Source organism: Triturus cristatus, chromosome 1_2 (genome assembly GCF_964204655.1).
Source record: "Triturus cristatus chromosome 1_2, aTriCri1.1, whole genome shotgun sequence".
In the NCBI taxonomy this organism is placed as follows: Eukaryota; Metazoa; Chordata; class Amphibia; order Caudata; family Salamandridae; genus Triturus; species Triturus cristatus.
This window is the reverse complement of record NC_140580.1, coordinates 787,773,068-787,793,136: the sequence shown is the minus strand read 5'-3', so window position 1 is coordinate 787,793,136 and position 20,069 is coordinate 787,773,068. Positions and strand designations below refer to the sequence as shown.

At 40.9% G+C, this 20,069-nt stretch overlaps 1 protein-coding gene across 1 annotated transcript in view; it reads left to right on the top strand.

Annotated features, from left to right (window-relative positions):
• The window catches only part of LOC146868040 (uncharacterized), a 155,858-nt gene that overhangs the window by 85,467 nt on the left and 50,322 nt on the right, over positions 1-20,069 (top strand). Inside the window, exons 5-6 of the mRNA XM_085608853.1 lie at positions 2,045-2,153; positions 5,639-5,769. Of these exons, the coding sequence (XP_085464979.1) occupies positions 2,045-2,153; positions 5,639-5,769 (240 nt within the window). The remainder of the gene's footprint in view (positions 1-2,044; positions 2,154-5,638; positions 5,770-20,069) is intronic.

Below are 20,069 nucleotides of genomic sequence, written 5' to 3'. Positions count from 1 at the left end.
AGAGCTTTTCACAGCCAGAAATCCAACAAAAGTATGGGTATGAAAACCTTTCTATCAAAGTATCCAAGTTTTGGTAAACGTTTGGAATAACTACTTGTCCTTTCGTGCTCTTTCTGCCATGTGACCACAAGTAGATAACTAGTCACAAAGTCCATTGTCATTTGTCATTTGTCACAATTAGTACAAGATAAACCAGTGCCTCTCTTTTAACTTTTGATTAGCCTCTTGTTTGGTCTTCAGGTTGGGATAGCCTGAATCTAATACAAGCGTAATATTTGTCAAGCAGTTAGTGGTCTTCTATATCCTTCCACTGTACAAAAAACATTTATGTCCCTGTGTTTTTGTTTCATTCACTCAGTATTTTATTTTTCTTCCCAATTGTGTATTATCTCAGGATTTCACATAAACAGCAATGTGAAGAAGTTTATTTTTAGCACCATCTACAGCAGCTGCAGCCGGTGCAGGTAAAAGCGGTGGGGCGAAGGGCCGGGTGGAGGGGGATTTCGACAGACGACTTTGTGGGAAAATTAAATAACTAATTAATTTTACCTTGAAGTCATCTGTCGAATTCCCCCTCCACCCGGCCCACCGCTCTTATCTGCACCGGCCCCGGCTGATTTACAGATAGCTTTAGTAATCTGCTGATGAGCGCAAATGTCATTCTTACAGAGGGTTATGGCATTTCATGGATGGTTCCATAATTACAAGCTGTCCTGGATTACAAATTGAGTAGAGCAAAATTACTGTGTGGAATTCAGCTCTGCATATTTATATGAAGGCCGGAATTCCAGCACCCAGAATATGCAGATACAGGACCCCATTTTATCAGATAGAAATTCCAGCTAGTAAAATGTCTTGGGGAGAGGACTCCATTGCAACCCAGATCCTTTCCCTGGCCCCTCCTGTACCCACAGTCGAGACACAGGGAAACATGTAATGCTCCTTCATGTCCCGCGACCCCTTCCCTTCCCCCCTCATCCCCACTGCCCTTTCACATGCTCTTTCAGATGTTTACCATGTTCTACATACTAATTTACCAAAAAATGAGAACTGGACAGCGGACTCTAAACAGGCGCACCTATATCACATTCCTGTGTTAGAAATTGTCAGCAAAATTAATCTCCATCCATGTGCGCACCTTACAAGCACCTTCCACGATGCAGCCTTCCGGTTTGAGACATGATTCAATTCAAGATAGAGGCACACCACAACAATGATTATTTTGAAGAAAGAAAGTCCCAATTTCTAATACAGAATATAGTCAATTCTTCTATTTAGTTTCTTTCTCTAACATTTCACATGTTACAGCAGAGACAGCCAATGCATTCCGTTCATAACTATGGACTTCTTTAGGATACATTCAATCAAATGATCAAAACCGTCCCATGATGGTAAAGTCTTTGATTTAGCTCAGAATGGTCAAAATCAGTATGCAGGAGATAGGGCAAATCGGCCCCGTATTGGATACTCAATTGGATTAAATCCTTTAGTCCACCACACTCTGGGACTATTAGACTACATCCGTAGATCACCATAAAAAAGAGCCGGGAGCACAAGGCTTTAACATGTGAAATGTTTGAGAAATAAATAAATTGAAGTATCCATTATATTCTATATCAGAAATTATGACTTTCTTTCTTCAAAATAATCATTGTTGTGGTGCGCCTCGATCTTGAATTGAATCACGTTCAGTATACTGGCTGTAAAAAAAACAGGTCCGCTCGGCTACTCCCCTTACATTGTGGTCTAACTTGTAATTGTAGGAATTCTATCTAGAGATTCCAGCAGTTATTGAAAATTCTGATCCTCAAAATCTCTACATAGAATCCTGCATTAAACTTAATCGAAGGGTACTGGGTCATTGATTTTACATTATGGCTATCATGTTACAAATTAGTTCCTACAATAACACATGTACGGAGTATTAATGGCTCTCTGTGCTCTACTTTATGTATTACTGGCATACATTCAGAACGAAGCCAGATGTGTTGGCATTTTCTAATGTTTGTTTTAGGTTGTGATCACTTTATTTTATTTTCCTTAGGAAAAGGAGTGCTTTGTGAGAAGCTACCTAGTTTGGATAGACAGACAGCTGAAGTTTGCTTTGATGAAGCAGATAGAAGTGGCAAGCCATTAGTCTGTGGATTCTACAAGTAAGGCACAGTGTACCATCTTTAAATTATTTTAGATTATTTGATATGTATTCCATTAATCAAAAATGTATAATAATTGTTCACTCCCTCATCAACATAACTTTATTTTTTTTAATTCCACTGTGCTCAAGAGACTCTTTATGATTTTGTTAAGGACTACCTGAGAACATTTGCACCCTGATTCTGATCAACAATTTTCCAAACAAATACCGATCATCCACTAAAATAGTGCAGTACTATATTACAATATTGCTGATAGATTTTTTTGCTTTTTTGACTACCTGGTTTATGAACTTTTACTGCGAAAAGTCTAGTTAACTTAGTTTTTTTCTGCTGTAAGCTCTTACAACGGATTGGGAGTGCTAACCACCAGTGTGCACCTTTTAAGTTAAGGTCCACTGCTACACCCCGAGAGCAAGAGGCTCTGGGCTGAATGCACGTGTATACATGCACACATGTGTTCACACATGTACCGGCTGAGCATTTTAGACTACAGTCTAACTCAGGCCATTATCTGTGCAAAGGTAGCCTTTCAGAGAGGGGACCCTTCATGGATTGATGCTGACCTGGTGAGGCCTTAAAATATGTGTAAGTATTGATAGAATGTATACATCTCTATTGTTTTGTTGAAGTATGTATTATGCTTAATGTATTCTGAAATATGGGTGAAATCTGCATCAAAGTACAGTTTTTTCGTAGTTGGGACAAGAGACTTTGTTGAAGCACCAATAGTATGGTTAGCAAATGCACATCTTAATTTCCACATATCTGCATTTCTTGTGGCACTTCAGCATTTATAAAAAAAAGAAATCTGACCCAGTTCCTAATGAGATTACCAGGCTGGGCCACGTTAATGACTCTTCTGGCCAGCTGGAGGATCAAAAGTCTATCACACCAAATGGCGAGTCAGTAATTAGCCCTGCTTCTCTGAAAGGAGAGGGTGAGGACAAATCTCCATTTGCTAATTACTTCTTTCTTCGGTCCTGGCCAGAGAAGGCTTATTCCTACTGAAGCAAAACAGAGTATCCAAACCTCTGGAGCCAGTCACAGGAGGGGCTGCCCTTTGAGATATGGAGGGAAAGGACATGGCAACTGTAGAAGTTAGGGCTTAGGCTCCCAGAGAAAGTCTTTGAACAGACCATTTGATGGCACCATCTCAGAAATGACCAAAATGCTGGGCAGGAGGGTAGGGGCAGATATTAAGTGATGATGTGTCACCTTGGGACTGGGCAGAGATGCCTAGCTTCAGGAACTTTCCACCCCCACCTTACAAATCCCTGCGCAAGAGAGATACTTTTGAGAAAAGTCTGGACCAGGGGCAAGCAATGCCGATGTAATTCCCATCTGGAAGAGAGAAGATACCTAAGCTTACTGCTAAGAAGGACTCAAGGACTTCTGATTTCAGTTGGCAACCAGGGACTAGGATTGGTTCTACAGGGCCAGTGAAGCTGCCCCCCCCACACCTTCTGGCAAACAATACAGGGATTGATCTTCTGGGAGGGGTCCCGGGAGGGTTCCTTTGAATCTTTGGCTGACTTGCTTTCCAAAGTCTCCATGCGGAGAAAAGAAATGACTGTAGGGAGGGTCAGTGTGCATGCTTCCACCTATTTTTAGGCCAAGCATGTGCAGCACATGCGTTGCTCAGCGATGCATGCTGTATTCAGGTATTGACTTGACGCTCCCCCAATTTTCCGTCCATCCTTTAATTGGCTCCTGTTACTGTCCTTTCTACATTGTTGCTTTGGATTCATGAATAGACTTAGTAGTCCCTCCTTGGTACCGCCTTGTCTGCATTTGTAACCTCCAATGAGGACTGGACTTTTTACTTGTGTTGTTACACAGTCTGTTTTATCTACAGTCAGTGAGCACTGTTTTATTAAATATCTTTATTGTAGCTGCTGTTATAGGCATGACAGGCTCTCCCTAACCCACCCTGTTTTCCTGACAGAGCGGCATTTGATCATGGATGCTGCACTTTATCGCACAAAAATTCTCCCTGCACAGCCCGGTACTTCTGCACGTGCTATGCTGCTTAACAAATGTTATTTTTTTGTAAAAGCCCCCCATAACGTGCTTTCACTTTAATGGCGGCCGTGCACCTTTCTTTAGACGAGACGTGTCTAAAGAAAGGGGCGTGTCTGGCATTAGAGTGAAAGCGCGGCATGGGGCACTTTTACAAAAAAAACATTTGGTTGTCAACTTGATGAACAAATGTTTTTTTTTGTAAAACCGCACCTTACTGCGCTTTCACTTTAATGGTGGCCATGCACCTTTCTTTGGACGCGGGTCGTCTATAGTAGTTATAAGGTTTAGCACTTGTTAGGGGTGTGACCTGGTAGTATGGTGTCTCCAAAGGCATTTCCACCTGCCCTCACCAATATGTTTCCAGTGTAATACATTGAATTGAGTAGTGTGTGCATAATAAAGTGCTTTTTCTTTTTTCTAATAAAAGCACTGATTGAATAATGATTTATTGGGTGTTATTTGTTGCTTGACTGAGGTAATAGTCCGCTCCACCTCTCCAGGGTGAGTCTTTGACTTCTCTAACCTGCTACCCGGAGAGAGAAATGTAACAGTGGGGTACTTGGTTCCCAGTAGACGAAAGGTTATGGACCTATTCATTGAGACGGACTCTCATCCATCCCAACTCATAACCCACTTTCTTAGAGCTCTGCAAATAATCTGTTTAGCGCTGAAGGTTTAGACCAGAATGTTTCTGTGTTAAGTGTAGGCATGCAGATTAACTGCATGAACGTTCATATTGTACCTTTTTTAGTATCACATTCTGAATTGTACATAATAGATAAAGCTTAAATCCCAATGAAGAATTCCTGTTTCCTACTTAAACATTTTTAAGTCTGACTTGGAAACAGCTTTAACTGTTTTGTCAGTCTTTTCTTTTGAAAAAAACCATAATAAAAACATATGAATGTATTAAAGGGCTTTCAGTTCACACTCATCATTCATTGGTCTATTCAAGTGTCATTTACATTTTGCTTCTGTCCGCCATAACACACTGCATTGGGCACTGGGTGAGCCTGATTCAGCCACTGTCTGTCTACACTGTGAGTGACCACATTTTGCTTGTGCTCACGTGCACCTCCTCTAAAATGTAGTCTATGTCAGTGCCAGGCCTTGTAGGACAATCTTTGCATTCATTTCTGCTTTCTTTTCATGTTTTAAAAAAATATATTTTTGTGAAAATAATACTTTTACTCTCTATTGCTCGTTTGCTAAAACAATAAAATAACAATTGCAGACTTGCTAACGCCTTACGTTAGCTTTGCCAATGCTTGTTCAATGTTAGTAGTGGGTGTGCTCTTCCTTAAGCCTAGTCCAAGGATAATCTAATATAATAAACCTTCTAATTTGTTACAGCTTTTAGCACTGACAAACACTGTTCAGTGTCTTTTAACTGTTCATTCTGGCGGTGCTTGATTAATGAGCAGTACTTTTAACTGTTCTTATGTCTGCTGTTTTTACAGGCGTTTTGACCCAGCATTGCAGTTCTTACGCAAGAAAGTCCACGACAACCAGGCGCTGGGGCAGATTCATCGAATATCCTCAGTCAATCATATATTTCCGGCAGCTTCTGTTACATCTCTGAAAAAGTCAGGTACATGATTTAAGAGTTGCTCCAAATTTTTAGGATCATTAGGTGATAAAGCAGGAGAGCTGGGCAGATGTAGATTGTTTTCCTGCCGTGAATTTATACCACTTACCATTAATGCATATACAGCCTCATGCATCAACCCAAAATCCAGTCGGTAAAATACCGATTCGCTAATAGCTCCCGGTATTAAGTTAAAAATACCCAATCCCAATGCATCAACCCAAAAGCAGAAATCGCTATTTAAGGAATCCTTAAATAGCGATTCTTTAAATAGGGATTCCTTAAATACCGATTCCTTAAATAGGGATTCCTTAAATACCGATTCCTTAAATAGGGATTCCTTAAATACCGATTCCTTAAATAGCGATTGCATTTAAGGAATCCCAAAGTGAGATTCCTTAAATGCAATGCATCAAAGTAAAAAAATTAGCGATTTCACTAATAGGGGGAGCAAATTACCATGAAGATGAACTGCATGGTAATTTGCAAAAACTTTGAAAAATGCACTTTTGTGCATTTTTCAAAGTTTCATGTTGCGCACACACATGCCCTTAGAGCATGTGTGTGTGCAACATATGTGCACATATCATTTTCAGGGGTGCTATAGGGTGTCATTTTGACACCCTTGCACCCTTGAAATTGCATGAGCAATTAGCGAGAACCTACTGGTACTCGCTATTTGCTCATGCAATCTCCGATTCATTCCTATGGGCCTGGAGGCCCATAGGAATGATTGGGACGGCATTCCTTAATTGCTACTCGCTATTTGCTAGTAGCAATTAAGGAAAGTTAAGGAATCGCTATTTGAATAGCGATTCCTACATGCATAGCCTTTTGCTATTCCTTATTAGCGAATCCTTATTTTTCGCTAATAAGGAATCGCAAATGCTAATGTTGATGCATATGCCCCATAGTGTTACCTATAATAAATGGGGGCCCAGCTTAGGAAATTCATCCTACTGACTTGCGGTGTAATATTTCAGCATTGCCATTACAGACTGTCTCTTCCTGTAGTGAAGTAAATTTTATAGGTGGTCACCCATTCTTGACTACTGCCCTTATTGAATTCTGACTTCAAAAGGTGATCATTACTACATATGTTGTAATTTATAATTTCACAATAATGCTCTGAAAACATCTATCTACGAAATACGGTACAAAATCCTGCTCCAGATAAGGCAATACTTAAGCCGGGGTGGTTGGTGACAGGCGTTAGATCCATTTGATGAAGTAGACACCAAGAATATTACAAATTGATTGGTTCAGTGAGTCCTTGCACTGTTCATCTCATTTTCAAATTGGTCCTGCGAATGAGTGGGATGTAATGTGGATGCACAGTGTTAAAGAAGACTTAATGCAGAACCAAGAAATGTAACAAGACTTACCCTGGGAAGCTCAGGCTGATAATTGAGCCTGTACTGTTGAGCAGGATGTGATAAGATTTATTTGAGAATGCTCCTGACAGAAATGGTGACTCTTAATATGGGAGGCAGCGAGGGAGGGATAGAGCTGAAGGTTTTACAGCACAAGAATTTAATAGAATGAATCACTAGAATCGGGAGGTGGAACATAGGGGTTTGGGATAATAAAGTGGGATTTGTTTTGTGAGTTGATAAAGGGTGATGGGTTTCGTGAGATTAGTTGGTGAGGGATAAATACTGATTTAAAGAACAGGGTGATTAATTTGTTGTGGGCCGTATCTGAACTGAGAGGCAGTCTGGTATCAAGCAGAGAAGTTTTGGAAAAAAGTACAGGTTGTAAATTATTACATCTTTCCTTAGAGGGAGGAACAGGATGTTGCCGCCCGCCGCTGAGGATACTGCTGGAATAATTACTATATTGATAAGGGTTCTGGTCAAGTGGAATGAGAAATTGTTCTGGATTTGGTGGATATAGATGAGGTATGCAGTGGTAGCAGTTTTGATGAAAAGGTTATGATGTCCAGAGGGAATGAGATGTAAGAAACCAGCGTAGTTGGGCAGTGTAAAAGAGAAAAATGATGATTAAATGAAGACATTTGAGATTTTACTGTGCTGTTCTGCAAAATCTTTGCAGTGAAAGTCAAGTAGGGAATGTCTGTGAAGGATATCTTTTAAAATGAGCGGAGGTTCCAGAAATTAAATGTACAAAATGTTGACAGATGGTATTGAAGGACAGTTGGAGAATAACCTGGATATAGTGTAGTTGTTGTGCAAGAGGCAGCTGAACCCACATTACCATGTATCGGAGGCACACATAGAGGACAAAGTTAATAGTAGGTTTCTACGATTGACCTTGTCAATGATTGTACAGCGGTCCAGGATCATGAGAGTAGAGGACAGGTGGTTGTGGTTGGATGCAGTGAGTATGATACATGTTTAAGCATTTTCCGTAAACTGTAGCCTGAAAATGTACAACTACTGAATTGTAAAGCCATTTGGGGAGACAGAAATTGTTCTCTTTACAGGCCAGCCTTTCGAGGATTCTATAGAGCGAAATAATTCAGTTCTATGAAGTGGTTGGAAGGATTGTGAGGTCCTCTGAGTTTTTCTATGTGGGAAATGACATCTACATAACATTATAGTGCTGATTACTCATTGTTTGTTTTCCATTTGATCATATCACTCACCTAGAGTTTAATAAAATAGATAGTCAAAATCTACAAATACACAAAATAAAGGTATTCTTCAGCTGTATATGAACGTATAGCACATGAGACACAGATTTTCCTTTGTTAAAGAAAGCAGTACTTCACTGCAGTACAATTCAGAGCTACAATTCTTGTATCTTTTGTGTTAAGGATCTTCTTTCAAACTTCCAAACAGTGATATTGTGCCCAGTATTTTTATGGATTCTTAATACCTAAATAATATATTTAAAAAGATGTTTTTATGTGTAGCTTTAAGACTATGATTACCGAAACAAAGCCTTTGATTGATTGACTTTTAACATATTAGAAATGATCAAGAAGAGGTTTAAGATCCAGAATAACTGTCCCTCTTTGCTGGATGAAAGAGAACCAAGCAATACAAATGCTTATTCTCCATAGAATTCTACAACTGTTATTTACTTCACTGATTGACCACCCTACAGATGTTTTTCTTCAGCTGAAAACAAACATTCAGTGTTGACTTTTGGGAGAGGAGTAATGTGTACAATGGAAGCCATGAACCAAGTGCTCTGACTAAAGATTTTGCAGTGTACTAATTTGAAATGTTAGGCCAGCATTCACACTGGGAGCTGAAAAGCAGGTGTAGTCTGTTGGTATTTTAAAGTTGGGATAGTCCAGGGAGGAGACATTGGGCACAATAGCAACAAGCTCACAAAAGATGATGGTGCTAATGTAGCACACATTCGTATTGTATAGACAGGGAGGACTGCCAAGGAAGAATTTGGTTCCGTGCCTTCATTGAGAAAATGCAAGATGCATGTATTTTTTGACTGAGAGGCACAATCTTTGGCTGTTTCTTTCAAATGAAGTTGTTATCAGTAGCCATTTCAGTTCATATCTATAGACAATTCCGTTTCCTAATTAACATCCATGTACACAACCATCTGTGATTTAAGGACAGCTGCCACATGCAGTAAGAACATCTTGATTGTGGAGGTAACCACTAAAATTGTTTGGCAGCTCTATTTTATTTATTAATTTGCTGATCTGCTTTCTGTGATTGATCTGTTGGTCATTTACGTAGCTAATTTTTTTTATCATGTGCTTTCTCTTAATCTTCTTGTCGACTATAGTATTACTTTGTCTGCTAATTCAGCATTTAGTTCTGTGCCTCCCTTGACAGGTATACAGTGTATGTGGATCTCTCTGATTACTTGTCTCACAGCTGCTATCTTTTTTGGGGTTTTCTTTTTACTGTACAGTTATCTCTGCATTTTATTCCCTAAGGCCAATTCATGGTCGCAATTATTGATTGTCAATGTGCCGCTCAACAGACTGGAATTTGAGAACGGTTACCACTCAACTGTGCCAAAGGCAAGCCTATCTTCATATGTTTCTGCAGAGTCCGTGAAGTTGGTGGGAGAAGCTTTTTTCCTAGCAGCAACGTTTATCAAACAACATATATCTAATCAGTAAGCAGCCTTAGACAATTGTGTTTTTCCCTGTTACACTGCCCAGTCCTACAGCCACTGTATTAAATCTAGGAATTCAGAGTGATGATTGAGACCTGCCCTCCCCTAGGCTTCATTGCCAATCAACAGAACTATGCAGTGCATTAAACATTCCCACATACTCTAATTGGAATGCTGCTAAGGCTGTTCTGTCCATTACTCAATATTTGTTCCTACGAATAGAATATAACTTGGAGTTGTTCTTTATCACCAAAACTTGCTTCAAGAATTCTCCAGTCATAGCTGGAACATTCCAAATATTCAGACAGGTTTTCGGCATCTCAATTAATTGTAGGAAATCGCTCCTGTTGCCAATGGGTGGGGGGGGGTGGGGTGGGGGTGGAGGCAGATAGACTAGTTACTGCTACCTCTGAGAGCGGAACACCTAAGATTTAAGTACCTTGGAATGTGGATTACGAGAGATGCGGACTCTAATGCATGGGCCAACCTTGACCCGTTATTACAAAACCTTGAGCGTGACATCTAACATTGGAGTACTCTACCCCTATTGTTGTTCGGCCGGGTGGCCATATTTAAACTGATTGCCATACCACGATTGGTGTATCTTTTACAGAACTGCCCATACCTATTGCCCAAGACGTTGTTTCCCCGTGTTGATAGCTTGCTGAGAAAACTGCTTTGGGTTGGAGGGCAACCTTGCATTGCCTTACAGGCGCTACAGGGAGCCAAATACGACGGCGGTATAGCTTTGCCAAATCCCTGAAAGTATTATGAGGCGGCACAGGTCGCAATAGTAAATAACTGGGTATACTCAGACAGGGATGAGCCGGCAGTGAAGGTAGACAGATGGGGAATGGGTTCTAAAACGTATATGCATATGCTGTAAAGTGCTGGTCTAGAAGCCTGAACATGTCCGGCTACGGTCACAGTGAGAGATGCATGGAATGGCCTTTTGAGGGATATGGGAACAAGAGATTGACCACGAGCACACCGTTTTGGGAAGGAAATAGACTGAAGCGGGTGGCTGCACTGCAGGAGTTCTTGAGGTGGGATAGGCTAGGCCTCAGCACACTAGCCGATGTATGGGACGCTAATGGAGTGGTTCTATTCGAACATCTCCAGAAGGAGTACGAGATGCCAGCCACACAATGGTTCAACTATAGGAAGCTTAGACATGCTCTGTCCCGCAGCATTACTAGGATGAAGAAACCAGGGAAGAATCCCCATTAGAAAAGAGATTGCTAGAGGGGCAGGTCCAACACAAATTGACATCCCTGACCTAAGTCACACTGATGTGTAACACTCAGAGCCCATTGACACACCCCAAGGCTAACCTGGAAGGGGACCTGGGGGAAATAGATGAGGAGGACTGGCAGGAGGCGTTGAACTTCCTTGCAGAAGAGGTCATTAAAGCTAGCTTTAAACTGATTCAACTCAAGGTACTACATAGGGCGTACTACACAAGGATACTACTTCGTAAGATAGGGAAGACCACAACTCTCCTATCCCTAGGAAATGAGGGGCTGAAGGCACCTTTTTTCACACCTGGTGGGACTGTCCAGCGATACGCCTATTTTGGGAACAGGTTTCCAAATCTTTCGAGGAAGCAGTTTGGGGAACCCCTTGACCTCGCCCCTCGCTGGGCTGTGCTGGGTGTATGGGAACCCTGAGACCTTACCAAATATCAGAAGATATTAGTTAACATGGGATATATGATAGAAAATAGAGATATTGCACAGAAATGGGGATGTGAATGGCCACCATCCTTTATAGAATGGGAGAGGGGCATGACACAATGTAAGATCATAGAAAAAGTGATCTATAAAGATGGAGGCTGCGAAAAGAAATTCAAGACAATCTGGGGACCATCAGAAGCCGGGTTTGATAGGGTATGACCATTACAGATAGTGTGAGAAGCAAACAGGCGATGACACATGCGTGGGATGGGGAACAAAATTTAGAATAAGATCATGTACCAGGGAACACAATTACCCTCTAGTTGGGATGGGAAAGACAGGTCTTACGGGAGGTGTAAGCATCACATGGTATGAAAACGATTCTATCGATGTCAATTGTGGCGTAATTCGCTCTTGAATGTTATGTTTTAGAAAGAAAAAAAAAAAACAATAAAAATACAAGAATTATCCAGTCCTCATTTAATTTCCGTCCCTGCAAGGTGCACAAAATCATCATCATAATTTATATGGCATCCTTAAAGGAGGAGGAACTGTAATATGTAAAGAGCAGCTCAACTGTTCGGTAGACCTCAGTTTGGATTGTCAGAATTAATCAACCCGTGCCCACCTGTGCATGACAATAACTTAATTAAATGTGGTACAAGTTCCTGCCTTTTTCATTTTACCAGAACAATGATTTTCTGATCTCTCGACCAACGTGAACAAAACACAACTGTGGAAAGTTGTTAAAATAAAATGTATTTGTGTAGCAGTCTTTAACTAATTCAAATAGGGCTATGTGATTCCAATTAAGCATGAACGAGCTTAACATGTAGTTAACTCAAGTACAATGACAAATGTGTTCTCTTGTGAAGCCTTCGTATAAAACACTGGTCCACATCTGATTTTGTGCATTCAGCTGTAGAAACAATTCACAGTGATGTAGTAAGTCACACCACAAAATTGGGGAAAGTACTTTACTCAGTTGCACCCAATTTTAAATTAACATTTGAAGTCATCTTAGGTCATATAATAGCATGGAGGGATGTAAAAAACAAATTTCTTAGAATTTTAAACCCAATAAATATATGGTAAGGTCTAAAATAGTTTGGAGAGCATGATTACTTTGCTGTTCTTTGATTGGAAATAGCACAGGAAGGTGTAGATTGTCTGTAAACAATTAAAATGTTTATATTTTGTGTCAAATAATGAAGCTAATACTTTGTTTTAGAATGATTGTTAGCTCCCGTGGATCAGTTGTAATTTAAGAAAGCGATTGTCTGAGTGAGAATGATGAACTCACTATATTGAGGTATAAATAGCTGATCTTAAATTTCAGTTCTACAAGTGACTTCCTACTGTAAGTATGGACGTTTTACACATAAGGTTGAGATCAGTATATTACTAATCCATTTGAACTGTTAGAAATACAATTCAAAACATTCATCAAAGAATTGTTCAAGAAACTAGCTTAACAAATTAAGAATCCCTTTGTTGCATTAATATCTTAGCCAGAATGGCTGTGTGCTGTTTTCTTTCCCCAGATAAATACCACGGTTCTGCCCTTTGATGCAGCAGGCGTGAACACTGTACTCTGCTAATCCGTTCAAACATCATAAGAAGCTCACTCTTACAACACACCATGATTGAGTGATTCTGGGACAGATATCACCATCAAAAGGAAATAACTAGAATTGTTTCTGATACGCTAAATAAATTATGCAAAAATGTATAATTTAAGAGTAAGTGTTTTCAGCTACACTAAACGTGCAGTTGAATGTGTGATACATTCAGACCTGCTCTGAAATTGCAATTGAGAATAGGATCAGCATGCCTAATACAGATATACATATAGTCTTCGGCCAGGGGGATGGCGAGCCTTGAGAGAGAAGTCTGCTGGTCATATTTCCAGTCCATGTTGATGCTCTGTGTGGAAGGATTCTCTGCATATACCTGTTCACATGCATAGTATCAAAGGCTTAGAATGGCTTCTCACTCTTTTAAGTCAAAACCACCTGCCCCTAGAGTTCAGTGGCCTAACACACAAAAATTGTCCAACACTGATGTGATGGCAGATTTTGCATTGGGTACTGAAACTATTTAAAAGTAAATCTTAGCCGGCTACTTCCATAATATGGTGTCTTACCTTTTCACAGTGACTTCCATCAAGCTTTTTCCGTATTCTTGTCACCTTCACCAGTTATTAGCTTCTTTATTAAAGACATGAAAACTTCATGGTAACAGATAATTTCATTCATAACTACCTAATTTTCATACTTCTATCACAGTCACAACAGCAGATATTAGTGTATTTGGATCTGAACATGTCAGAACGTTCTATGATGCCCGTATCTAAAAATTCTGAATAACCACCAATAAACATTCGGGTTTTATATGGTGTCTATATATGAAATATTTATATACTTATTTTTCATTTACTAAACGGAACCTATTTCTGTCTTCAGTTGATTAACACTGTGGCCTGCCTGAGTTCCAAGGATTTTGGTGCCACTCTTAATTTCGCCCATGAGCCAAATGCCAGAAATCATTTTGCCTTCAATTGAACCCTTTAGGACACTGTTTACTAAAACCATCGCCCTGGCCAGACCACTGGGATTCACAAATGAAAGCTGCCCTGCAGATGTAATGAAAAACATCTCTCCCTTTTGTATTCAAGAGCTTACAGTCCTCTTCAGTCTCTCGATCCATCAGGGTTGTGTGCTGAAGGAGTGGAAGGCAGCAAGGATGAAGCCATTGCTAAACCTACACTCCTCTCCAATAACACTAGCATCTTCCGACCCTCCTGCTCCTCATTTCTTTGGCAAAAGTGCTGAAGAAAATCCTGGTTAACCAACTTCAGGAAGTTATACATCCCCTATTGGCGGGATTTCAAAGAATTCATGGTGTGGAGTGTGTAGTACTGTCTAAGACGATCCATGCTGTCAATTTGATAAGGGTGAATTGGCAGCCTCAGCCCTTTGGACTTAAAGGCTGCTTTTGAAATCATTTGAAATCATTGACCATGACATACTACTGAACTGTCTAGAATTTATTGACTCTGGCAATCTGGCCATTCAGTGATTCCTCTCCTTCCTGGTGGGCCACTCGAGTGTTAGCTTTTCCGCCTTCTGTTAGGAAAACTCAGACGCGGGTATGTGGGGTCCCTCAGGGTAAATTCTCTTGCCCCTACTTAACATTTACATGGCCTGCTTAATGGGTAGCATGCCATCCTACTTATCTACTCCCTCCGTCCTCTGGATCAGCCGCTCCTCCAGATCAGCCATGCTTAAAGCAAACTTTTACCATCCTCCACCTATGAATAAGCACACAATTATTTTGTTAAAAACTCATTCCATTAAAGACAGAACTTCAGAAATAAATTTTGCAAGCCCTTTCTCTTTGCCTAGCCTTCTATTATGGAGACATCACTCAACTCAAGAGTAAACATCTGAGGATAGTGCTAGACTAGCAGGTCACAATGGAGCAGCAGGCCACCTAAACAGCCAGTATTTGCTTCCGGCAATTGAAGGTGTTGAAGAAAATGTTTCTGGATTACTGACACCATCAGCGGCGTAACACAGACTCCTCGCAGCCCCAGTGATACAGCCCCCCGCCCCCCAGTTCGGCCCCATGCCTATGAATATTTGTGAGAATTAAGACTCGGTGGGGGGGGGGGGGGGGGGTGGCTTATCACATTCTACAAGGGTGCCCCATCATTATTCCGCTGGCCACATTAGAGCGATCATCCAAGCCCTACTCTTATCCCATATTGACTATGGGAACACCTGTAACTTGGGTGCCTCTAAAAAGGTTTGAGAGTTTAGAATGCTACAACTTACCCTGTTGCCAACACCCACCAACATATTTTCCAGTATTAACAAGCTTTCACTGGCTGTCTGAAGAGCAGCACATACAGCTCAAGGCCCTGACCATTATGCATTGCATTATACATGGCAACACATCACAGTTCTGGAAAAATAAGTTCTCCCTCTACCACACTCCATGACATCTAAGTTCTAGAGGCCAATTCATCTCCACCATTCGAAGGTGACCGCTGGTAACAATCTTTTTTCATACTCAGCTGCCAAACTGTGAAATGATCTCCCTAAAAGATCTTTCAATCTTCCATAAAAATCTGAAAACCTTCCTTCTTCTGGCCTAATGGCCTTCCTACATTGCTTTTCTTTCCCACTGTTGCTTTTTATCTGCTTTGTTATTTTACTGGTGGCATGAAGCTTTAGCATAAGTGAGCTCTATAACTAAATAAAGAACCTGCAATATGCTTCCCAGTTAAAGATTCATTTGCTTGGTCCACCGAGAGAAGGAAAGATCAGTTAGCCAGTGTGTGATCTTTGTCTTTTTCGCACATGATTTTTTTTGTTACTCTTTTTATTAAACTTTTCAGATACAGATAACAAAACGTAACACAAACATGATAGGATCATACTGATCTGTCCTCCCATTAGATCTGACAATATTTTAATTAGGTTATAATTCTCTCTCCTTCTCCCCATCCTCCCCCCACACCCAAGGAGACACATCTCCTCAACTGGCTGTGAAAACAACAAATCCTATATCTCCGTCACCCAGCATTGTATATTATTTTAGCCACAACCCACTGTGGATGGCCTCTTCATCGCAGGGGCCCAGATTCGCAATTCATTCTCAAAGACCGCAGAGTACTTGGACAAGAAAAGGATGGCACATTGCTTTGAAAGCGATATCGGTTTCCACATTGCCTCAAATCGTTTCTGCATGTTACGCTGGTCAAAAGTAAGCATTTCCATTGCCATGAGCAACCAAAGTCTTCTGGACTATTGTGCAATATCCTACGCTTGTAGTTTCTTCCAGTTGGCTGCTATTTCCTGTTTTGCTGGCAATAGCACATTTTAGACAGCTGTCTATGTTTACTGTGCAATTAGACTTTCTCAGTTTGAGAGTCCAAAATTATCACTAGTTGGTTGTGAGGGAGGGGTAATCCCACCACTTTCTGGATGTTTTAAAGGAATTCCTTCCAGTATTTGGGTGGCAGAAGCTTTGTTATTTGCACTGCCAAACTCTGGAATCCTGTTCCTCTTAAATTGAAGAAAATGACATGCCTTCTCCCTCTCAGGAAAGCATTAAAAGCATGTCTTTTTAATCAGTATGTTCTTATTATGACTCTCGTCCTTGCCTTCTTTAAAGCTTTGATTTGCTTTTTCCCCTTCTTTAGTGGTTGCGACAAGACGCCTCTGGGGACTAGCGCTCTTTATAAAAAAAGATTTTTATCATTTCTCTCTTTGGGCATGACCCCAAATATACAACATTGTCTCCATTTCACACCCCCTCCAACATGTATTATCACAATTCTGGAACATTCTTGGCTTCCTATACCAATTCAATATGATTTTCTCACATGTTTCCCTTCCCTTTACACTATGGGTTGTCTTACGTATATCAGCCTATAAGATTCCCTCTCTTCTTGAATAATCTCTTTCCACACTTCTTTTTTCCAGTGTCGCATGTATGGCCGTTAATAAGTGTCCAGTGCTGCTGTGAGTTTATTAAAAATAGACAACACAAGACCTTTGCTAGATGCATTCTAACAGAAGGAGGGTGGGAGCTACTGCCTCACATTCCAGCGTTCAAATTGCCCTGTGTATCATGGTAAGTGCAGTGCATGATGACACTTACTTCAGTAGCAGTTTTTATGTTTTTCATCCTTGTTGGCACAACTTGTGCTGTGTGACTCTAAACACGTGATTCTGGATTCATTTCTTCATCAGTAGAGATGGACAAGCAATTTTGGGGGTGCTGTAAATGCTGCACATAATCTTCTCAGGTCTCTGTACCACTTACTGGGCACAGGTGCATCAACACAAGCTTGTCTGCTCAGTATCTCAAGGGAGCGTTTTTTACCAGGAGGAGGGTGGGAGCACCCTGCATCACATTCCAGCACTCAATTTGGCCTATGCATCATGGTAGATGCAGAACATGTTAACACTTCTGTTGGAGTATTTAATTTTTCACCCTTTTTGGTGCAGCTTGTTCCGTGTGACTCTAGACACGCGTTTCTGGAGTCATTTATTCATCAGTAGAGAGCAACAATTCATTCCACACTGCTTTTTCCCAATGTCGCATGTATGGCCATTTATAAGTGTCCGGTGCAGCTGTGAGTTTGTTATAAATAGACGACGCAAGAACTTTGGTAGATGCATTCTAACAGAAGGAGGGTGGGAGCTACTGCCTCACATTCCAGCGTTCAAATTGCCCTGTGTATCATGGTAAGTGCAGTGCATGATGACACTTACTTCAGTAGCAGTTTTTATGTTTTTCATCCTTGTTGGCACAACTTGTGCTGTGTGACTCTAAACACGTGATTCTGGATTCATTTCTTCATCAGTAGAGATGGACAAGCAATTTTGGGGGTGCTGTAAATGCTGCACATAATCTTCTCAGGTCTCTGTACCACTTACTGGGCACAGGTGCATCAACACAAGCTTGTCTGCTCAGTATCTCAAGGGAGCGTTTTTTACCAGGAGGAGGGTGGGAGCACCCTGCATCACATTCCAGCACTCAATTTGGCCTATGCATCATGGTAGATGCAGAACATGTTAACACTTCTTTTGGAGTATTTCATTTTTCACTCTTTTTGGTGCAGCTTGTTCCGTGTGACTCTAGACACGCGTTTCTGGAGTCATTTATTCATCAGTAGAGAGCAACAATTCATTCCACACTGCTTTTTCCCAATGTCGCATGTATGGCCATTTATAAGTGTCCGGTGCAGCTGTGAGTTTGTTATAAATAGACGACGCAAGAACTTTGGTAGATGTATTCTAAGTAAATAGCTTATCATACTCTGTATCGTCCTTAGGTTCTGCCTTTTTATTGTGTGGGCCATTTGCCCAATGACTTAATGGGAAGTCTCTGTGTCTTTCTGCTTCTCCCACTCCAGACTCTTGTTTACATTGCTAGAATAATTTAATTGCCGTCCTTTGAAACAGATCTCTCAACATTGTACAGTCCCCTCTCCGCCTCACTGAGAATATTCTCACCTACAGTTGAGTTGAAATCAGGGTAACCATGCGTGAGAATGAACAGCGACGGTAATGATGTAAAGCCCTCAATCTTGTTAAGATGTCCCTTATCTACAAAGTCGATCTAAGGACTTACGAAACACATGCCATTGCTGACTGTGCCTGTTTAGGTAATCTTAGCACTTCCCACTGAGGCCTACCCAATATTTTCAATTACATAAAGACCCAGAGCTTCTCAATTTCCCGGAGGTAGCATTCAAAAGCCACTCTTATTTGGACCACGATGTAGTACTTTTAGATGTCGGGGAGACCCAACACTCTAATGTCAACCTACCCTGCAAAATCCTGCACGAGTTCTGCAGCTTGCCATTTTGACAGATAAATTGGTTGCAAGCTTTTTGTAGGTGGGTTATCTCTGGTTTGGGGATGAGCAGCAGCAAAACCTGAGAGAAGTAGAGCACTATTAGGAGAATGTTCATATCCATTGCAGCTACTCTGTCCAACCAAGATATTAAAAGGAGGCCTCACCTGTGTAAACCAGATCTAATAGTTTTAGAAAATTCCTAGTAGTTAACCATATATACCACCTTTTGGAATTGAGGTATTAGCCCAAGGTATTTAATACTGCATTTTGCTCATTGAAAATAAGATATGGTTTCAAGCTTCTGCTTAACAGCTCTGCTGAGTGGAGTGACCTACATTTTAGGTTTGAATAAATTAACCTGTAAGCCAGACACCAATCCCAGTACACTGTACGATTTGTCTTCCTACAGGAATGGATTCTACTGGGTTTATTTGTTTGTCAGGAGAATTGTCAGCGAATACGTTTGTTGTGTGAGAGACCACCCAAATCCATCCCATTGACCTCAGGGGACTACCTAATCATTTGAGCATAGTGTCCAACCAAAAGGGCGACGAGCAAGCAGAATAAGGGTCTCGTCCCATGAGAAAGGCAGAAGCTCTTTGTTCTTTCCCTGTTGACTACCACCCTTGCCACTGGTGCCTTATATCCTGATCAAATGTATCATTGCACATAGGCACCCATTCATTCTTTCCCAGGACTTGCTGCTGGAACACCTATTCCACGTGGTCAAACACCTTCTTCACGTCAACTGAGAGTTTCAGCAGCGGGATTGACTGTCTAATTGATTTTTCAGAAAGGTTCAGGATACAACTGATGTTATTAAACGTCTGTCTGTTTTAAATGAACCTGATTGATCTAGGTCTAGTAGGAATTGCATGTATCCTCCAATCTGTTGTTCATTACTTTCATATTGTTCTTAAAATCTACGTTGGGTGGTGAGATGGGTCTTTATGAGGAGCAGTGTTCTCTTGGTTACCCCACGATGCGGATTAGGTTAGTTTTGGTTAGCAAGTATTTACAGCATTGATGTGCTCATTTCACTGTACCACAAGGTATTGCTTTGACTGTGTCCGTTATTATTCTCAGGGAGGGATTGTGTCTGATTAGCTGTCTTGAAGTATTCCTTAATCTGCTTCATTATTTCCTGTTCATATATTCTATCTTTCAGGATCTGGGAGTCAAACC